Consider the following 20,718-nt stretch of genomic DNA (forward strand, 5'->3'; position numbering starts at 1 on the left):
TACATGAAGCTTTGGATGTCATGATCATGTAACTCTGGCCAAACAAATGAAGCCTCGACACAGTGCTTCTGAAGCAGTGTGATGTTTTTTTTTTGACACGCACCGGAGCGTCACTTCATCACTACTCCATAATACTGAATGAAATTATCTCAATCGGATATTTAATGAAAACAGTTCAAAGTCAGGAGATCAAATTGTTCAAATTATAAATTTCTCTTATTTTGAAAAAGTTCTTTTTGAATTTTGATGTCAGTGATATGTTTAAAATATTTTGCTCAAGGCAAACAAAAGGCTGCATCCTCATTGGCCGACCTGCCCAGAAACCTTTAATGTAACCCGACACAACCAGATCCATGTTTGGATATTTACATAATTTCACTCATTTCATTCACACAACAACATCTTCAATAACAGAGTCTGAATGAAGTTCAGATGTCAATGCTGATCATTGATTGAATGGTTGTTTTCAGCTCTGCTCTCAGTCTTTACTCAACAGGTGAAGGTAGAAAGTGTGACTGGATCTATAGACTGGAAACTGAGAAAATCACTGTGAATATTTGCAGTATAAAGATTTATGTTCCAAATAAAGTGAATAGTGTGGTTGTGTCAGAGCTGTGATCAGTGTGTTCAGCTACAACAGAAATTGTTTTCACACATCAGCTTGTGAACTTTACTCTGACTTAGACTCAGTCTGAGCAGTCAGGCAACATATTTGTGAATCAGCACATGGAGGTGTGGCCCTCTCACACTCTTCAGGTTTAGTCCCGCCTCCTTCCAGGAAGCAGCTCACCTGTGTGTCTGTGTTTAGTGTCCAAGTGTGGAGTGGAGCTTGTTGTTCGTGTATCTGTTTGAAGAAACTGTAAGTTTTCTTTGTTTCGTCCTTTAACAGTTTGTCTTTAGGAACTTTACTGTTTGTTTCTGCTCTGTAATATTTGGACCAGATGTTCAGCTCTTATTTCAGGACAAACTTTGGATCACTCTTGTGCTTGAAGATAAATCCACATGATTATAGATTATTGATTGAGTGGAATCCACACTGGTTAACTCTACAATGAAACATTTGTTACTGTGATAAACAGTTTAAATGAATCTGTTTGACACTGATCATCACTGATGGGATGTTTTTCCTTCTTTAACTGGAAACAATCAGATATAATCATTATGTTCTTAGAAGTCGACTTTCAGGTTTTACTGAAGTGACATTGAAAAACAGAAAGTGAATCGTCTCCAGCTCAGATCAGTTTACTGCAAACAAAGTTAATGAAAATGAAATCTAGAAGTTTACAAACACCATGAACATTTACTGCATTTTTTTAAATGAACTTTATAATATCTGCATGTGGAGGCTGGGATATTGTGCAGGAAAGTATTTGGATGCGTTCTGTCGCTGTCATGTTCACTTTGTACTTTGTGTTTTAATCAGTGGATTTGAGTTTTCTTCTTCTAGTGTTTTTTTAGTGTAGTGTAGTGTAGTTTTTAGTCATTAATCGTTGGTCAGAGTGTGGTCTCTTGTGTTTTCCTGTTTGTTGCCCTCTTTGGATTTTTTGATAAACACTTTGAATTTTGTTCCTTTTGAACAGTTTTCAGTCTGAATGAATGTGTGCTGTAAGTTATTTGAGCCAGTTGTCCTGGATTTGGCTTCAAACCTCTGCCAGTTAATGAAAATAATCTTTTGTTACATTTATAGAGTCACTCAGTGGTACATTTTCATGAAATAAATAGTTGAACAGATACATTTTAAAATTATGTTGGTTGTATTAAAACAAACACAAATAACTGTTGATAGATGATTTTTGGTAGTTTTGTGTCCCTTTGTGAATTTTATTTCTTAGATAAGACCAGAGGCCCACTGACTCTTTGCACCTCCAGTCTGGTCTCAGTAGTCAGTTCATTATTCTGTAAAAGACTGTTGTTGTTTTAGAGCAGGTAGTCATGTAAAGGTTAACATCGTCACACAGGATGCAATCAGAAGCTCAAGTAATGAAAAATAAGCATCACTCAGTACTGATTATCTGATATCAGAGTCCTTATACATCAGACACTTGGTGAACTCGGTAACATCACACAAAACATTTTAATTCCTCATATATATGATGGAAGCCAGTGAGGGAACTAATGCTGACTTAAATGACCAGCTCAGGATCCACTTCTACTCTTCTTTTCTATTGTAAACAATATTATGGGGATTGTATGTAAATATTGTAAGGATCGTTCTAATGTTTTATACCTTAAAGGTTTTTGAAACATCTCTTTATGCCTGTGTCTGTGAAAGAACTGATGTCTGCACATGGATTATTTTTCTATCAGTAAAGACTATCAATTCTGATGATATTATAGCTACTCTTCGTTGGTCTGTCTGTCAGCTTTATATTTAGCTACCTCCACCCCCAACCAGTTAATGTTGCTAAAGGCAATATTTCCAATCAAGGATGGTGAAATAGAAATCACAGCCAAAACTCGGTCTCCTCCTCTCTGATGTGTTCAAAGGTGCTCGTCAATCATCTGTAATTCTTCTGTGCCTTTTAAAATAAAAATAAAAAACAAAAAAACAAAAAAACAACAACATAGATTTAACAATAGAGAAAAACTTTTGTTCATTTGACTGAATATCCGCCGAAGTGGGTGGACGAGATGGCGTCTTCAAGCACCAGATTCCATTTTAAACCAACAATCAGAAGAATGTTGGATTAGAGACCGGGAGGGGAACTGAACTGGCTTCCAGACAGAGGATGAACTGGATTAGAATAAAGACAGAAAATAAATTATTATTTTGAACTTATAATCACATAAATTTATTCTAATCACTAAATTCACAAAAAGTATACACTAAAATATAAACCCCAGTTAAAAAAGAAAAATCAAACAATAACAGAAGTCTGTATTTTCACAAAAAAAGCAAAGCTTTTTTGCTCAGCTAGAGCAAGTGAGAACAGGAAAAAAAGATATTGCAATATTATACAGCTCTTACATAAAAGGCTAAATATTATGAGCCACCAACAGAAACATCTCTTCTTTTAAGCCCAAATATGTACTTACTCCAGTGAGTAACTAAGTAATGTTCTGCATTACTTTTAAGAAAAGGAACCAGTAATGTGTAATATTTTATTTAACTTTTTGAGTAACCACCCTAACAAAGCATGTGAACTTTACTCTGACTTAAGTCTGAGTAGTCAGACAGCATTTTTCTGGAGTGAACACACGCGCGCGCACACACACACACACACACACACACACTTTATTCTGGGCTGATAGACTACGAGGTCTTTTATTTATTATTCATTACTGTTGAACAGCAGCGGGGACAGAGCCTCTTCTTGGTGGGTCCCGCACTTGATGGGGACTTGTGCCATTGGCTTGAAGTTGACCTCTGCTGTTGTTCACCACATTCACATTGAGTTCCTGATGAAGAGTCTTGGGTTCCTGTTGATCTTGTACAGTTTTAGGCATTCCAAGCTCCAAGTGTGGGGCACCGAGTCAGGCCTTGTAATAAATCCAGGCAGTGCACAGGTTGGTCAGTCTGGCCTTGCAGTTTCGGGCAACGGCTCTGTCTACCAGGAGCTGGTGTTTTGTTCCTCTGGTAATCCTACAATTCTATTTTTGTGCCACGCTCATGTATTAACTGTAAATGTTGAAAAAAAAATATTAGTTGAGCAGCTCTTGGAGCTTTTTTGTTTCAACAGTTTTCTGAATTCTCATCCTGATCACCAGCTTCATGCAGTCCTGTCTGGTGTTCATGGGCTTACGACAACATAATAAATCGATTATTTTTCAGGGTTAGTAATTATCAGTTTATTGAAAGTTTATACAAACTCATTATTATACAAACTCATTATGTTATTTTAATAATAACCAAAACTGCTCGGCGAATAATTGAATTAAATGATACAAGTTGAATTCTACTTTAAATCTGACCACATAAAGGCATATTTTCAGTAACTCTTCTGAAAATCTGAAAATCTGCCTCCTCCAACCTTTCCTACTTCAGGTAGAGTTCATCCTCCTTCCATGAAACAGCTCACCCGTCTGTCTGTGCCTGAGCTTGTTCTTCGTGTGTCTGTGAAGAACCTGTAAGTTTTCTTTTTTTCCTCTTTTAACAGTTTGTCTTTAGTAACTTAAGCTTGAGATCTGTGGACTCTGTAGAAAACAACTCACAACTCTATTGTGTTTGGTTAACTTTTTTCTGATGGCCAAACTCCTGATGTCTCTTTGCCTTTCTACAGCTCTTTTAATAACCTTTTATTGCTGTTAATGCTTCAAAAAGATTGTGCGTGCTGCAAACTGAAACTGTGCTGCATGCAGTTTCTAGTTTTTCTAGTTTAAACATGTGAGGAATGTTTCCCTAGCTGCAAACATCGATAATCAGCTTTAATGTCTGCATGTGATTCCTACTCTTTAAACTCGAGTTTGTGAACTCTGCAGATTGGGACAGTTTTGCTTTTCTCTGTTAAAATCCCAGAACCAGAAATGTGTGAGGCTCTGCTCTGAGATCCAGAACCAGATCACATCTGGGTAGACTTTGGCATAGAAAAAGTGTTCATGTGAATTTGTGAGTGCCCCTGATGTACTCATTTCTAATTTACTCACTTGGCCTCTCTCAGTGAAAATCTTAGTACACAGAGCTGTCACTGCTAAATGTTTCCTTCAGTCTAAATTAAAGCTACACAGTCAGAAAACACCAGTCTGGCATGAACTGAATTCAAGACCAGTTCTCTTACTGTGAAGCTCTGGCTCCTCCTTTCTCTGACTGGCTGTTCACATTAACCCTGAACTGACAGAGTGTTACTGGATGGAAGAAGATTCGTATTACCAGTGAATCAGTGTGTGTACAGCTCTCTGCAAACTCAGCAGGAATAGTTAGTGTGAAGCTTTTAGCTCTAATGATCCTAAAGGTTTTTATCATGGATCGGCAGAAATGTTTGAAAATGTTGTTCACAATGTTGTTATGTGCACATGAATGATTTGTGTTTCCTCTGCAGGTGAAGGCAGAAAGTGTGTGTGTGAGCTGATGTGAATTCAGCAACATGCATCAGTGTGAGGACAGAGAGGAGGGAGTCCCTCCCTCTAAAACCACTCTGTGTGGGGAACATGAGAGACAGACCAAAGCGCAGAGGTGAGATGACCATCTCTAACTGTCCATGACTCTTATCCATGTCACAGCTCAGCACTCACATCACTGCTCCATCATTATTCACAGGAACCAACCTGGACCTCCTCCCAGCTGTGTGTCCTTAATGAGTGACCGGTCTAAAAATGAAGCCATTGAATTTAAACACCAGCAGGCGTCTGCTGCAGAGAAGTGAGCAGTTATTAACATGAACTATTTGAATGTCAGCCAGGTGTCTGATTTAAATGGTGATGCTTGTTGTATTTTATTTTATTTTTTTATTAATCTTTCATGGTTTCATAAATGCATCTCTGTAGGAGACCACTGGCTAAAAGGACATACACAAAAAAACGAGGAGCTAAATGTAAACATGAGCCTGAACCCAGCTGTATGTCCTTAAGGAGTAAACAGTCAAAACGTGACCCCATTGAATTTCAACAGCCGCCTGCTGCAGAGAGGTGAGCTGTTAGTAACACTCTTTCATGTCAGTACAGTGTCTGATTTAAATGATGATGCTTATTTTATTTTTTATTTTTATTAATCCTTCATGGTTTCAAAAATGTATCTCTGTAGGAGACCATTGACTCAAACAACATGCAGGAGAAAACGAGGAAGTAAACGTATAAATGAACCTGGACCCAGCTGTATGTCCTTAAGGAGTAAACAGTCAAAACGTGACCCCATTGAATTTAAACATCATGGGTCTGCTGCATACAGGTGAGCTGTTAGTAACATGAAGTCTTTGAGAGGTATCCTGATGCATACTCAGTCATCCATTTAAGTTAATCCCAAAAAGTTGATTCTGTTCATCTGGACGTTGTGTTTTCAGTGGTAGAAACATGTCGTCACTCATCCAAGTGACTCTTTTTGGATTTACTTCCTTGGATTATTGACCATGCATCAAGACATTTTAACCCACTTTGGCAAGTACTGGCTTAAGCTAATATGACTATGAGCAAACAGCACATAAGATGGTTGATTACTTGAACCACCTGTTGTTCAGCCTCAGATGCAGACAAAACAGGATTACTCCTAGAAGTCTGCAGATGAGCTCTTCAGTTAAGGGCCTTGGAGCAACAAGAAATCTTTAGGAAGACACAGCACGAGCTCCTCAATGAATGTTTCAAAGAAACAAATTTTATCATTAATGTGCTAAAATCTGAAGAGGAGTGGATGCCGCAGAGACTTACAATGCTTCTAGATGAGAATACTCCTCAAAGGGTGTTTGAATTCAGTAAGAAGATTCAACTAGCACAGCATGAAAAGTCTAAGACCAACAAAGGAAGTTTTACTTAATTGTTGTTTACCAGAAACCGCAACAAATTGAGTATTGAGAGACTTCCTGATCAATGGTTGTTGGTCAATGGTCATGACATTTTGCATACAAATGATCAAGTAACTGACCTCACAGCCCATTGTTCATTCTGTGGACATTTCAGTCATTGTACAAAGGTACTGTTTATAAGGCTTAGGAAACCTGCAGTCAGCTGAGACTGAAGTATGAGTGATGAAATGTTTCTCCCATTGAAAATGCTACATCCAGATGAACAAAATCAACTTTTTGGGATCTTTGAGAGGTAAATAACTACCTGATGTTGTTGAAAAGAAGACTGTAACTGGGTGTAAATTTACACAAATGTGAGAGTTCTAAAAAAAAAAAGTGATACATTTAACGCTGTCTCTTAAGCTGGATGTAAACAAAAAATAAATGTTCAAAGTTTTAGAACATGTTTAGTGCCATCTTTGAACATTTGAGCCTGCTGCTAATAGACTTACATTACATTATTTCCTGACTAGTTACAGAATCAACAACACTAAAACTAAATATCAAGTTCAATGCTGAGTTGCTGAAACAATGAATTTATGTTCATAACAAGGATATACTCTCCACTTTCACTTGTTTTTCACTGAGATATCAGTTTTGTCAGTAGTTAGCTAACATTATGTTTTGTAAATCTATTGGCAGCAACCTACATGGTGACATCTTCTGTAACAGCAAAAGATGGCACTAAATACTTCTAAATCTAGTGTTTCAAACAGTATTTAAATCTAGGACAGTATTTAGAGCAGGGCTCTGACAAAAAAAAAAGTAGAGACAGGAAGCCCTGAGGAATTAAACATGAAAGAAATTAACTCCACAGAAAAATAAGCTTAATCATGGGCAAAACAAACTCAACAGGCACACAGGAATCACTCAGGAGCTTATATTCAAAATATCAGCTGGATACACTACAAGCTCTAATTTGCTTTGCTCTTGGAATATAAGCCAGCAGATTGGCTACTTTTTTCCTGGACTGGATGAACAGCTAAATATTGTTCAAGAGTTAAATTATATTGATGAGATAAACGTCACTAGAAGAATCTGTGTCTTTTCCTTTCCTTGTCTCTCTGGAGACAGATTTCATGGGGACTAACTCTTCATGATTCCTCCACAGAGTGGATCAAGAGAGCTCAGAGGTTCCGAGGGGTCAGTCTGCCCAGCAGCATCAAACACAGCTGGACTCCATATTTATGGTCTGTACATGTACAACACTTACTTTTGTCTGTGAAGGTTCTCAGTTATCCAGGTCATCGTAGTCAAAGGAGCTTGCAAAGAAAAGCATCTGGACTTCTTTAAGTTGCTTGAAGACGTTTCACCTCTCATCCGAGAAGCTTCTTCAGTTCTAAGGTCAAGTGGTGGGGAGTCCCAGATTTAAACCTAGTGGGAGAATATCCCCCCAAAGAGGGACAAAAGGACCCCCTGATGATCCACTAATCGCCTGAGCCAAGGTGTGAAAATGGGTGTGGGTCCCAAACAGCCAGGGTTTCGGGTGAGCTCATTGTGAAACCTGGCCCCACCTTATCGTGCGAATTCCTGAGGTCAGATGGCCTAGGATGTGAGTGGGCGTTAAGGCATCTGGGGAGGGCACTCAAAACTGGATTATAGTTGGTGTCATAAACCACCGCCTCTGTTCAAAGATGGTCGCTCACAGTGGACATAGATGGCTTCTTTCACTCCTCTTTCAAACCATCTGTCCTCTCTGTCCAAAATGTGAACATTGGTATCCTCGAAAGAGTGACCTTTGACCTTTAGATGCAGATGGACTGCTGAGATGAGATGAGATGAGATGATGAGATAGCCTTTATTTGTCAGTTGCAGGTCTTTTGCCCACAACCGAGATGACAGACCTTGCCGACCATACATACAATACACAAACATCACATTGGGGAGACAGGTCAGGCTAGGTAGCGAGGAAAAAAACACATCGAAATGTGTAACACAAAAGTATAATACAGGAATGCACAGATATCAACACACCATAGCATAATAAACACAGACAAGCAACATGGGAAAGAGTTCCAGTGTGTACATCTGATCTGGGACCGCTGCAATCTTTCGACTGCGCCTCCAACTGACCCAATGTCCACATCAGAGGGGAGGTAAGCGTTGGAGGTGGCGTTGGATCCGAGGTAGGGAGGGTGATGCGTCGGTGAGTGCTTATCAGTATCAGTATATGTATGTGTGTGCGTGTCCATAGTTCAGCTGAGACAGTGTCCTTCGCCCTGCCAGGCTAAGTAAACAGTCTTCCAGCCAACCCAGGTGGCCTTGCATGGAATGGGAAGGAACAGACTAAACACAGTCGTTATCAGGGTGTTTTGTTCAGCTCCGGCCTTGCAGCTGGCGCCGAAGGGGTATCCGCATAAGTGATGTTATTTTTTACTTTAGTGCGAACAGCTCATATGAATTTCAAAGCAGTTCTACAGTCCAACACTGGTCTCTCAATCTCCCGTTGGAGAGCCGCGAGCTTTGCCATACTTGCGTTCTGTGATGTTGTCATTTCTTGTGCTCAAGGAGCCAATTTCTGAGAACTCACGGCAGTGTGCCTCCCTGAGATGTCATCCAATTTTGCACCCAGAGATGTTATTCCGGGCTAGCCCTTCTGAGATGTATCCAGTCTGCAGTCAGAGATCTTATTCTGAGTATTCACAGCAGCTGTAGCCTCTCCAAGATCTTGTCCGTGCTGACTCAATGGGCCCATTTTGAGAAACTCACGCCTCTCCCATCGTTCCAATCCCAGCGGGCAGCCTTGTGGGGGTTTGAACAGCCGGTTCCGCTTTCTTAATTCTTCGATAAGTCAGGGCCAAGCCAGCTCCGATCAGTCAGAACCCTGTTACCATGGTTCCGAATACGTAGATATCTTCAGCACTCAGGCTCACCCAAGCCCAAACTTCTCGTTGAGAAAGGGGTGTCAATTGCATTTAGGGACCAGTTGATCCAATCCATAATTCCTCTTTTAGGTTTTAGAGAACAGACTGTGAGAGAATCTTCCAGGGAAAATACAAAAAAAACACGAGACTAGACAAGAACATAAGCAGGGAAGATAAGGGAGAGGAGAAAAAGTGCGTCCGCCTACTCCGAGAGCCAAAGAAGAGAGTCATGTCCTGTGGAGGTGGCTCTTATATGTTGTGCTATGCGCTTGTGAATGGGCTGTTTGGTCTCTCCAATATAGAGGTCTGGGCATTCCTCGCTGCACTGTACAGAATACACCACATTGTTAAGTTTGTGTTTAGGAGTTTTGTCTTTCGGGTGAACCAATTTTTGTCTGAGTGTGTTGCTGGGTCTGAAATGCACCGGGATGTCATGCTTGGAGAAAACTCTCCTGAGTTTACATAGGGGATGACAATGTTGTTGCGTCTGTCCTTCTTATCCTCCCTCGCTGGTGTCTGATCTTCTTTTCTGTGCCTCTTTGCTGACATTATGAACGCCCAATTAGGATAACCGCATGTTTTGAGTGCTTCCTTTAAAGTCTCAGCCACCCTCTCCAGTGCCAAAGTCCCTCCATCCAACCTCACAATACAAGAAAAGAAGGCCGTCGCTTCCCTGAGCAAAGACTACAACATCACTGTTTTACCAACTGATAAGGGAAGATGCACCGTGGTCCTAAACACTACAGATTACCACACAAAACACTTTGCTACCATCCTTGCACCTCTTGTGGGGAACACCCCACACCACATCAAAAACTCCACCGACTTCACCGAAAAGGTCCAGAAACTTACCCTTGATCCAGATGAAACCATGGTGTCCTTTGATGTAGTCTCTCTTCACTTGCATACCCACCACAGAGGCCGTGGAGACTGTCAGAAAATGACTACAAGACGACAGCTCCTTGGAAGACAGGACCAACTTCACACCCGATCAGATCTGCACACTGTTAGACCTCTGCCTTACCACAACATACTTCAAATACAACGAAGGCTTCTACAGACAAAAACATGGCTGTGCCATGGGCTCCCCCGTGTCACCTATTGTAGCCCAGACCTCTACATTGGAGAGACCAAACAGCCACTTCACAAGCGCATGGCACAACATAGAAGAGCCACCTCCACAGGACAAGACTCAGCAGTCCATCTGCATCTTAAGGATAAAGGACACTCTTTCGAGGATACCAATGTTCACATTTTGGACAGAGAGGACAGATGGTTTGAAAGAGGAGTGAAAGAAGCCATCTATGTCCACTGTGAGCGACCATCTTTGAACAGAGGCGGTGGTTTACGACACCAACTATAATCCAGTTTTGAGTGCCCTCCCCAGATGCCTTAACGCCCACTCACATCCTGGGTCATCTGACCTCAGGAATTCGCACGATAAGGTGGGGCCAGGTTTCACAATGAGCTCACCCGAAACCCTGGCTGATTGGGACCCACACCCGTTTTCACACCTTGGCTCAGGCGATTAGAGGATCATCAGGGGGTCCTTTTGTCCCTCTTTGGGGCGATACTCCCACTAGGTTTAAATCTGGGACTCCCCACCATTTGACCTTAGAACTGAAGAAGCTTCTCGGATGAGAGGTGAAACGTCTTCAAGTAACTTAAAGAAGTCCAGACGCTTTTCTTTGCAAGCACCTTTGAACACTTACTTTTACATCTTCATGCTGCTCTTTGTGCAACAGTGGATAATCAGTATTTGGCTCCATGATTTCAGTATAATTAGGTCATTCATGAAGTATTCTGTTCCAGCTGCTGGAGGACAACATCATCAGCTTTGTGAAGAAAGAGCTGAAGAAGATCCAGAAGGTTCTGAGTCCAGGCTACCCAGAATGCTTAGAGAGTCAGAGGGAGGAGGAAGAGGAAGAGCAGAGGAGGAGCAGCAGAGAGGCATTTGTGAAAATCACCCTGGACTTCATGAGAACAATGAAGCTTGATGAGCTGGCTGACCGTCTGCAGAGAAGTAAGTGGATTTCACTAAAGATTTAAGTTGCCGGTGTAAAGAATTTACTAATTTCAAAATACATAGAACAACACATAACAATGATGATATATGGAATTTAAATTGTCTATACGTTTTTTTAAACAGTACCTTATGTTGTACATTTTTTTTGTTTTTTCTCTGAAAACTTCTAGATGCCATTTGTCCTCACAAACTTAAATCTACACTAAAGGAGAGGTTCCAGTGTGTGTTTGAGGGGATCGCTAAAGCCGGAAACCCAACCCTTCTGAATCAGATCTACACAGAGCTCTACATCACAGAGGGAGGGACTGCAGAGGTCAATGATGAACATGAGGTCAGACAGATTGAAAAGGTATGCAGGAAACGAGACAGACCAGAAACATCAATCAGAGAAGAAGACATCTTTAAAGCCTCACCTGGACGACTTGAACTAATCAGAACAGTGCTGACAAAGGGAGTGACTGGTATTGGAAAAACAGTCTTAACTCAGAAATACATTCTCGACTGGGCTGAAGACAAAACCAACCAGGACATCCAGTTCATATTTCCATTCACTTTCAGAGAGCTGAATGTGCTGAAAGAGAAAACGTTCAGCTTGGTGGAACTTGTTCATCACTTCTTTACTGAAACCAAAGAAGCAGGAATCTGCAGCTTTGAAGACTTCCAGGTTGTGTTCATCTTTGATGGTCTGGATGAGTGTCGACTTCCTCTGGACTTCCACAAAACTACAATCCTAACTGACCCTAGAAAGTCCACCTCAGTGGATGTGCTGCTGATAAACCTCATCAGGGGCAAACTGCTTCCTTCTGCTCACCTCTGGATAACCACACGACCTGCAGCAGCCAATCAGATCCCACCTGACTGTGTTCACAGGGTGACAGAGGTCAGAGGGTTCACTGACTCACAGAAAGAAGAGTATTTCAGGAAGAGATTCAGAGATGAGGAGCAGGCCAGCAGAATCCTTTCTCACGTCAAGACATCACGAAGCCTCCACATCATGTGCCACATCCCAGTCTTCTGCTGGATCACTGCTAAAGTTTTGGAGAATGTACTGAAAACCAGAGAGGGACGTCTGCCGAAGAACCTGACTGAGATGTACATCCACTTCCTGGTGGTTCAGGCCAAAGTGAAGAAGGTCAAGTTTGATGAAGGAGCCCAAACAGATTCACACTGGAGTCCAGAGAGCAGGGAGATGATTGAGTCTCTGGGAAAACTGGCTTTTGATCATCTGCAGAAAGGAAACCTGATCTTCTATGAATCAGACCTGACAGAGTGCGGCATCGATATCAGAGCAGCCACAGTGTTTGCAGGAGTGTTCACACAGATCTTTAAAGAGGAGAGAGGACTGTACCAGGACAAGGTGTTCTGCTTCATCCATCTGAGTGTTCAGGAGTTTCTGGCTGCTCTTCATGTCCATCTGACCTTCATCAACTCTGGAGTCAATCTGCTGGAAGAGCAACAAACCACCTCCCAGAAGTCTGAAACAACAGAATCTTCAGCGACTCACTTCTACCAGAGTGCTGTGGACAAGGCCTTACAGAGTCCAAACGGACACCTGGATCTGTTCCTCCGCTTCCTCCTGGGTTTTTCACTGCAGACAAGTCAGACTCTCCTACAAGGTCTGCAGACACAGACAGGAAATACTTCACAGACCAATCAGGAAACCGTCCAGTACATCAAGAAGAAGCTCAGGGAGAATCAGTGTGGAGAGAAAAGCATCAATCTGTTCCACTGTCTGAATGAACTGAATGATCGTTCTCTAGTGGAAGAGGTCCAGCAGTACATGCGCTCAGGAAGTCCCTCCATACGTAATCTTTCCCCTGCTCAGTGGTCAGCTCTGGTCTTAATCTTAGTCTCATCAAAAAAAGATGCAGACCCAAAGACATTTTCTTCAGATGACGCTCTTCTGGAGCTGCTGCCAGAGGTCAATGCCTCTAATAAATCTCTGTAAGTAAATATGTGCTGATGCCTTTATTTGGTAAATGTTTATTTTAGTTAACATAAAGCAGTTTGAAAACAGCTGTAATGGATCAGGGGTTTGAAAAATATAAAAAACATTTACATTGTCATCAGTACTCAATCCAACTGTTAATGCATATGTAGCGGCAACGATTGTCAGCATTTCTGACAAAGAAAGTAGGTGCAGTTGTTATTAAAGTAATGTCCAGACCCACCCTGTAGTGAATACATAAGTGCTAAACATCAACTCTTCAAAAACATTTTGTTCATACCAAAACCACATAGAATAAACCAGTGTTCTGTTACTGCACGGTTCTCTCTTCAGTTCTACCTCATTTCCCAAATACTGCTCTGCTACAATCGGCCTTGCTTGTACAATCACCCACATTTCACCAGCTGCTGGTGAACTGAATCATTTTCCTCATGTTGCTTGTGGTTCCTGTTGCCAGTTCTAAGAATAAAATCTCACTGTCTTTATTTTCTACAACTTTGTCTCATTTCCCTCGCCCTTGATTCCTCTACGCTGGTTAGTCCTGTCCTCCCTTTCAGTCTTTGTTGTGGTTTTGTATTCAGTTGGATATTTAATTTCTTACTGACTTCTATTAGTCAGTGAATTGCTTGCTCTTTTAGTCCATATGTCCTCTGCATCCTGCACCTTGGGTCAGTCCTGTTCCACAAACTTTGCGATTCTTGACAGATTGTGACAGAATGCCATGACCAGTATGGACCTGTGAAAAGGTACCATTAACACTGTGGAAAATAAGGGACTAGACTGCTGAATTTAGGTGTCAAAAACTGTGGCAGAGCACTACAAAGGATGCCTTATTGTAAGGCTTAAAAAAAAACCCCAGATTGACAAAAAATACATTTTCCTTGCTGCTTTACTTTTGATTTTACCTGAGAACAATAATTTTCCTCTTAAGTTGATATTTTGACTAATTTTCTTTATGTAAACATTTTAATCGGGACACTGTTTATATAAATTGGTTTTGTTTAATCACAAACTGCATTACTTTTTCAGACTGAGTCTCTGTAACCTGTCAGAGACAAACTGTGAAGCTCTGTCTTCAGTCCTCAGCTCCCAGACCTCCAATCTCAGAGAGCTGGGCCTGAGTAACAGCAACCTGCAGGATTCAGGAGTGGAGCCTCTTTCTGATGGACTGAAGAGTCCACAGTGTAAAACTCTCAGGTCAGCTTAAGTGAAATATATATATATATATATATATTTCATGAACTGTCAAAATGACTTAAAGATCAAGGAAAAAATTTAAATTAATATTGCCAAATGTCATAGTTCTTTAGTCCTGATTACTCTTTAGCAGTTTTGTTTGTTTGTTTTTCAGAGTGATGGGCTGTGACCTCTCAGAGAGCAGCTGCGAAGCTTTGTCCTCGGTTCTTAAATCTCAGTCCTCTAGTTTAGGAGAGCTGGACCTGAGTAACTCCAACCTGCCGAATTCAGGAATGAAGCTTCTTTGTGATGGACTGAAGAGTCCGAACTGTAAACTGAATACTCTTAGGTCAGACCGAGCTATATATTTTTTTTTCAGTTGATGACAGAATTAATAAGTTAAATGTTTTGGCTAAAGGAATTAAAAGGTCCAGAGAAAAAAACAGTATTAGATATTGCTAAAATAATAATTCAAAATTTCACTTTAAAAACAAATTAATTTTTTCATGGTTATTAATATGTTATCTTTCAGACTGAGTCACTGTAGCCTCTCAGAGGGAGATTGTGAAGCTCTGTCCTCAGTTCTCAGCTCCCAGTCCTGCAGTCTGAAAGAGCTGGACCTGAGTAACTCTGACCTGCAGGATTCAGGAGTGAAGCTTCTGTCTGTTGGATTAAAGAGTGCAAACTTTAAACTGGAAACTCTCAGGTCAGGTTTGAAACTGTTCCACTGATTATCATTTAAAATCTATATTCAATTGTTGTATAAAAAAGTGAACATGTAAAGAATTTTATTAGACTTTAAATTATCGTTTGAGATTTTTCATAATCACATTTCTTTTGTGATGTATTCAAAGAAAATTACGTAGCGCTAGTAAAGTTAGAGATTTGGGGCAATTTGTCCATATTATATTCTATTAAATTCTGCTCTTTGCATACTTTTGGCGGCAAAGAAAAACTCAAGGCTCAAAGTGGTCTAACTCAAAAAATGATCTTTATTTCCATTCCCGAGAATGGGAAGTTGTTAGGCGCTATCATGCACCCACAGCTTTGAAAAAAATCACAAGATGAATCTGTATGTGTCTAGTTCGGCTATGTCACACACACACACCCTCAGTTTACTCAGTTCCTCTTTCTTTGTGTCAGATTTCTGGTGCAGCTCTGCGCTAAACTTCCTCTTTTCTTCACTTCTTCTTTCTAAAGTCTATTGCCAGGGCAACTTGTCACCCTTTGACCTAGTTCTTTGTCACCTCTGGGCCTGGTTTATATTGGCCTCTGGGCCAATATAATCAGAAAATAAGCATTAAGAATATATATTTAAATCCCAACAGACCCCCTTTTTAACTAATTTTCTTAGTTAACCTAATTAACTGACTCCCTCAATAACTACTGTGAACTAAAAACAGATATAATTAACTTTTTCTGGTAAAAAAGTCCTACATTACTTTTGTCACTCTTTGGAAACAGCCTCTATAGGGTTAACCCTATCCTCTTTATAAATTTACTCCTGGTTTTTCACTTCCTTTAATGGGTAGCACATATCCGGCCTTAACACTATTTTTGGGCAAGTTACATAACATAGAAATCCTACCAACTATTACTATTAGGTCCTTAGTTTGTATTTTTTTTGTTTTTGTTTTTTTTTTGTCTCTCTGAGATCATCCCTTCTTCTTGCCCTCACTCTGCCACCAGTAATGGTAGATGGTCCTTTTGAAGACTGTTTTCATTGGAAATATCTTTGTGTATAAATAAATAAAAATTAAATACTACACAAAGATATTGAATAATGTTATTGTATCTGAAAAACAGAAAATCATTGTTCACAGGATGGATTGTGGTTTTGTGTGTCTGCAGTCTGTCAGGCTGTCTGATCGCAGAGGAAGGCTGTACTTCTCTGGCCTCAGCTCTGAGCTCCAACCCCTCCCATCTGAGAGAGCTGGACCTGAGCTACAATCATCCAGGAGACTCAGGAATGAAGCTGCTGTCGGCTGGACTAAAGGATCCAGGCTGGACACTGGACACTCTCAGGTATGGAGGGAATGTCTGATAGAGGAGGAAGACCTGGAAACATTTACTGTGGCCTTCGCTCACTTCCTGTTTGTTTCATACACATGTCACATGAAATGATCCATAAAGGATAGAAATGTAGGAGGTCTTTAGGGAGACCTTCACCAGGAACATTTTTTTTTACATATCTCAGTATATTTAACAGTGCAGATTAAGGAAATATTTATCCCAGAACACAACAACCACTGGAACCAGGGGGAACTGTTGGCCTAGCTTTATCAAAAGAATAAAATCATTATTCTATTTTTAGAGCTGTGGTAGAAACTGAGAACTACAGGGAGATGTTCTCTGTAGACTTAAAAAAAAAAGCAGCCCTGCAGTAAGGGATGTATGTATTTCTAGTGCTTTTCATAGAGGTCATAAACATCACAATGTGATTTTAAAAGCCAATACACAATATACAATAATGGAACTGGAAGCAGTCCAATGTCTTGACACATAGTGAATCATCCAGGTAAGTAAATCCCCAAAATTTGATTCCACTGGTTAATGGCCATGAATAGCATTCACAGAGAGTTGGGGAATGGCTGCAATCACAGCATTGTAAGATGGTGACAGATTAGCCCCCCTCCTTGATTCAGAGATGGTCCTTCCCTTTTCACTTAAATGGCCTCCTTGTCTCTGTGCTCAAACCAGCGTTCCTGTCTGTCCAGGATGTGTACATCCTCATGAAAACAACCCAGTAGAAAAAATAACTTGGAGAAGAGCCCAGTGAAAGCTATAGAGGCAGGAAGGAAGTGAAAAAAGTGAAGCATAGTGGGATCAAGAATGTAACACAGCAGAGAGAGGAATGGCTGCAATCACAGCATTGATCCAGCGAAACAGAAGAGGAATATAAAGATAATGAAGGTCACAGTTTGAATCAGTCATATTTCATTCAATACAGTGGTGTACTGACAGATCCAGGATCAGTTAATTATCATCAGTTTGATCCACGTATGGATTGAAGTGAATTTGTAAAAATGTTGGACTGTTCCTTTATCAGTGTCTAACAGTATGTGTGTGAGAGCTGTGTAATGTCCATGTGTGCATGCTGAAAGAGACTGTGCTGGTCTGACCCCCCTCCTCCTTTCAGGGTGGAGCCTGCTGGAGAACGATGGTTGACAGCAGGTCTGAGGAAGTGTAAGTGTGTTTTTAATGTGATTCATGAAAACAAAGCAGCACACATTCAACCATCATCAAACTTTCACATCACTCATTCACATCTCTGATGTCAGGAGTCGTCATCAAAGTGTCAATCAATGAACAGATGATGGATCAATAACTGCAGCTGGATTGTGTTTGTTCTCTCCATCAGATTCCTGTCAACTCACAATCAACAAAAACACAGTAAACAGACACATTAAACTGTCTGACAACAACAGGAAGATGACACATGTGGAGGAGGTTCAGTCATATCCTGATCATCCAGACAGATTTGATTATTTTTATCAGCTGATGTGTAGTAATGGTCTGACTGGTCGCTGTTACTGGGAGGTCGAGTGGAAAGAAATGGTTGAGATAGCAGTGAGTTACAGAAGAATCAGAAGAAAAGGAGACAGTTATGACTGCGTGTTTGGATGGAACGATCATTCCTGGAGTCTGATCTGTTCTGAATATGGTCCTCATTATGTCATGTACAATAACAGAGTGACAACCATCTCCTCCTCCCCCACCTCCATCTCTAACAAAGTAGCAGTGTATGTGGACTGTCCTGCTGGCACTCTGTCCTTCTACAGAGTCTCCTCTGACACTCTGATCCACCTCCACACCTTCAACACCACATTCACTGAAACTCTTTATCCTGGGTTTGGGTTCAATCCTGGTTGCTCACTGTCCCTGTGCTGAGTTGAGTGTAAAGAGTGTCCTCCTGTTAGAGAAACACTCTGACTGTTGAACAGTTCAGTCTGTACATGTCTGTCTCTTTCACTCAGAAACACGTTTTCAGATTCATGAATTCAATCAGTTGATGTTTTAAACTGTTCTAAATGATTCCTTGTCAACTTTTTCCTCTTCAGTCCTTTAGCAAACAAATGTTAACATGTAGATACTAGACTAAGATGAATCATTTTATCTGAATGCAGTGAATGTTTGATTGAACTTTGATTTTTAGGAAATGAACATTTTTCCTCTCATCATCTTATAATATTAGAATGTTTCAAATCAATCCAATGTATTTGAAATGTCAGATATAAAATCAAGCACTTCGCTCTCGCACTGCAGGCTTACTTGTTGTTCCTAGAGTATTTAAAAGTAGAATGGGAGGCAGAGCCTTCAGTTTTCAGGCCCCTCTTCTGTGGAACCAGCTTCCAGTTTGGATTCGGGAGACAGACACTATCTCTACTTTTAAACTCAGGCTTCAAACTTTCCTTTTTGCTAAAGCATATAGTTAGGGCTGGACCAGGTGACCCTGAATCCTCCCTTAGTTATGCTGCAATAGGTGTAGACTGCTGGGTACTGAGTGTTTCTTCTTCATTCATCACGTGTGTATACAAGCCTTATGCCTTTAATTATGAGTTACTGTATTATTGTCTTTACCTTACAATAGAAGATGTAAATAGAAAGCACCTTTAGCTGACTGCTGTGCTATATGAATAAAATTGAACTAAAGGTAACACTGTAATGTGTGTCTGTAATGTGTGTGTGTGTCTGTGTGTGTCTGTGTGTGTCCTGGAACTACCTGCGGTACTGTAAGACAAATATGGACCAGTTCTAGGTTGGCAGAAGTGTTGGGCAAAGCACAGTGAAAAGACCAGAACTTTACATGAAAAGCCGGCATCTTTAATTAAATAATGGATTGCATTTATACAGCGCTTTTCAAGACCCTCAAAGCGCTTTACAATTCCACTATTCATTCACTCTCACATTCACTCACTGGTGGAGGCAAGCTACAGTTGTAGCCACAGCTGCCCTGGGCCAGACTAAACACCAAACTGTCTCTTCATGAGCCAATCAAAGCATGTACTGCTGATCTGGTTGCTGCAGTTACTGCATCAGACTCGCCATCTGATGTCTCATGTGCGTGAGTCTGTCTCACTACACATGCAGAGGGGGAGAGAGGGAAGTCTGAGCCTCGTCCGATGGCTGGAAAGCAATGCAATAAAACCTGGACTGCATAAAACAGACTTTATATTTACAACACAAAAATCACAATAAAGACACAAAAGAAATCATTTGTGACTCTGAGGGGAAAAAAAAGAAAATGGCGACAGTTTTTCCTCTTGTCGCTAGCTTCAATGTGACAAAAACGCAAGTTCAGATCATCAAGCAAAGGAACTGTGTTTAGTTATTTATATGAACTGAAAACACACGTCACAGTCTGTTTGCTTTTTCTACTTTTACCCAGCAAAGAGCAAAGCTTCAATTACCAAGTGTGCATGTCACAAGCACACTTTTTCTAAATTCAAATAAAACATCATAAAATTCACCAAAACTCTCGGTTTGTTTTTCCAAAACTTCAACAGTCACCAGTTTTTCTTTGAGTAAGAAGACCTTTGTATTTTCCAAATCCCTGATTCTTCTCTCTGGTGTTGCTAGCTTTTTTTTTCACAAAGCTAACTCGCGCTTACGGGAAGAAGTGGGAAAGGTTCCATTAAAGGAGCATTCCCATAAACTATTTGTTTTAACAAGAGTTTTTACACACGTTTGTTCAATTGTTTACAGCATGAATGTGACTTATGATGACTTTCTATTTAATCATATTTATTCTTATATTTTGTATTGTATTATTTCCTGTTGTGTTATTGTAACAGTTGTAACCACGGTTACATGTGCGCTTCAGAAGCTCCACACAGCGTGAAACAGTGTGGAGCGTCCCATCCCTTTCTCGTGTTTCCTTCTCATAGTTCCTCTCTTCTGAACTTGGTGTCCCAGTTGATCATCTCTGTGTGATCCTACATGTGAAGCTGATGGGAGCAGTCTGTAATGTTTCACCTGCTTTCACTTCATCTTTTCGTTTTTTCACTTATGCACTCACTTCAACCCAGAGGTCGCCTCACACTTTCTCCTTATCGTCTTTTTGATGGACAGGGTGGTAAAAACTCCCTACTGATGTCATTTTATCTCAATTCAAGTCAAAGTCAAAGCAAACTTTATTGTCATCTCTCTATATACATTACAGTATACAGAGAGACGAGACAACGAGGCCCGAGCTCCATTCAGTGCTAAAAAACAACAATAAATATAAGAAGAGTAAGAAATACATTTTAAGACTAGGGTAAGGTAAAGGGAATA

General features: G+C 40.6%; 1 protein-coding gene across 1 annotated transcript; it reads left to right on the top strand.

Moving 5' to 3' along the window:
• The first annotated feature begins 824 nt into the window (after positions 1–824).
• LOC146389624 (NACHT, LRR and PYD domains-containing protein 3-like) lies at positions 825–19,678 on the top strand. The gene is made up of 15 exons (XM_084922971.1): positions 825–3,773; positions 3,986–4,067; positions 4,977–5,110; positions 5,195–5,296; positions 5,422–5,562; positions 5,678–5,821; positions 7,540–7,618; positions 11,105–11,315; positions 11,489–13,262; positions 14,296–14,463; positions 14,618–14,791; positions 14,975–15,148; positions 16,294–16,467; positions 17,582–17,628; positions 17,804–19,678. Exons 3-15 carry the CDS (start codon positions 5,022–5,024, stop codon positions 18,331–18,333), a joined length of 3,807 nt encoding a protein of 1,268 aa, XP_084779097.1. The 5' UTR covers positions 825–3,773; positions 3,986–4,067; positions 4,977–5,021; the 3' UTR covers positions 18,334–19,678.
• Positions 19,679–20,718: the final 1,040 nt, after the last annotated feature.

The sequence above is a fragment of the Perissodus microlepis genome, chromosome 3 (assembly GCF_051167445.1).
Source record: "Perissodus microlepis isolate ML-2025 ecotype Zambia chromosome 3, ASM5116744v1, whole genome shotgun sequence".
In the NCBI taxonomy this organism is placed as follows: domain Eukaryota; kingdom Metazoa; phylum Chordata; class Actinopteri; order Cichliformes; family Cichlidae; genus Perissodus; species Perissodus microlepis.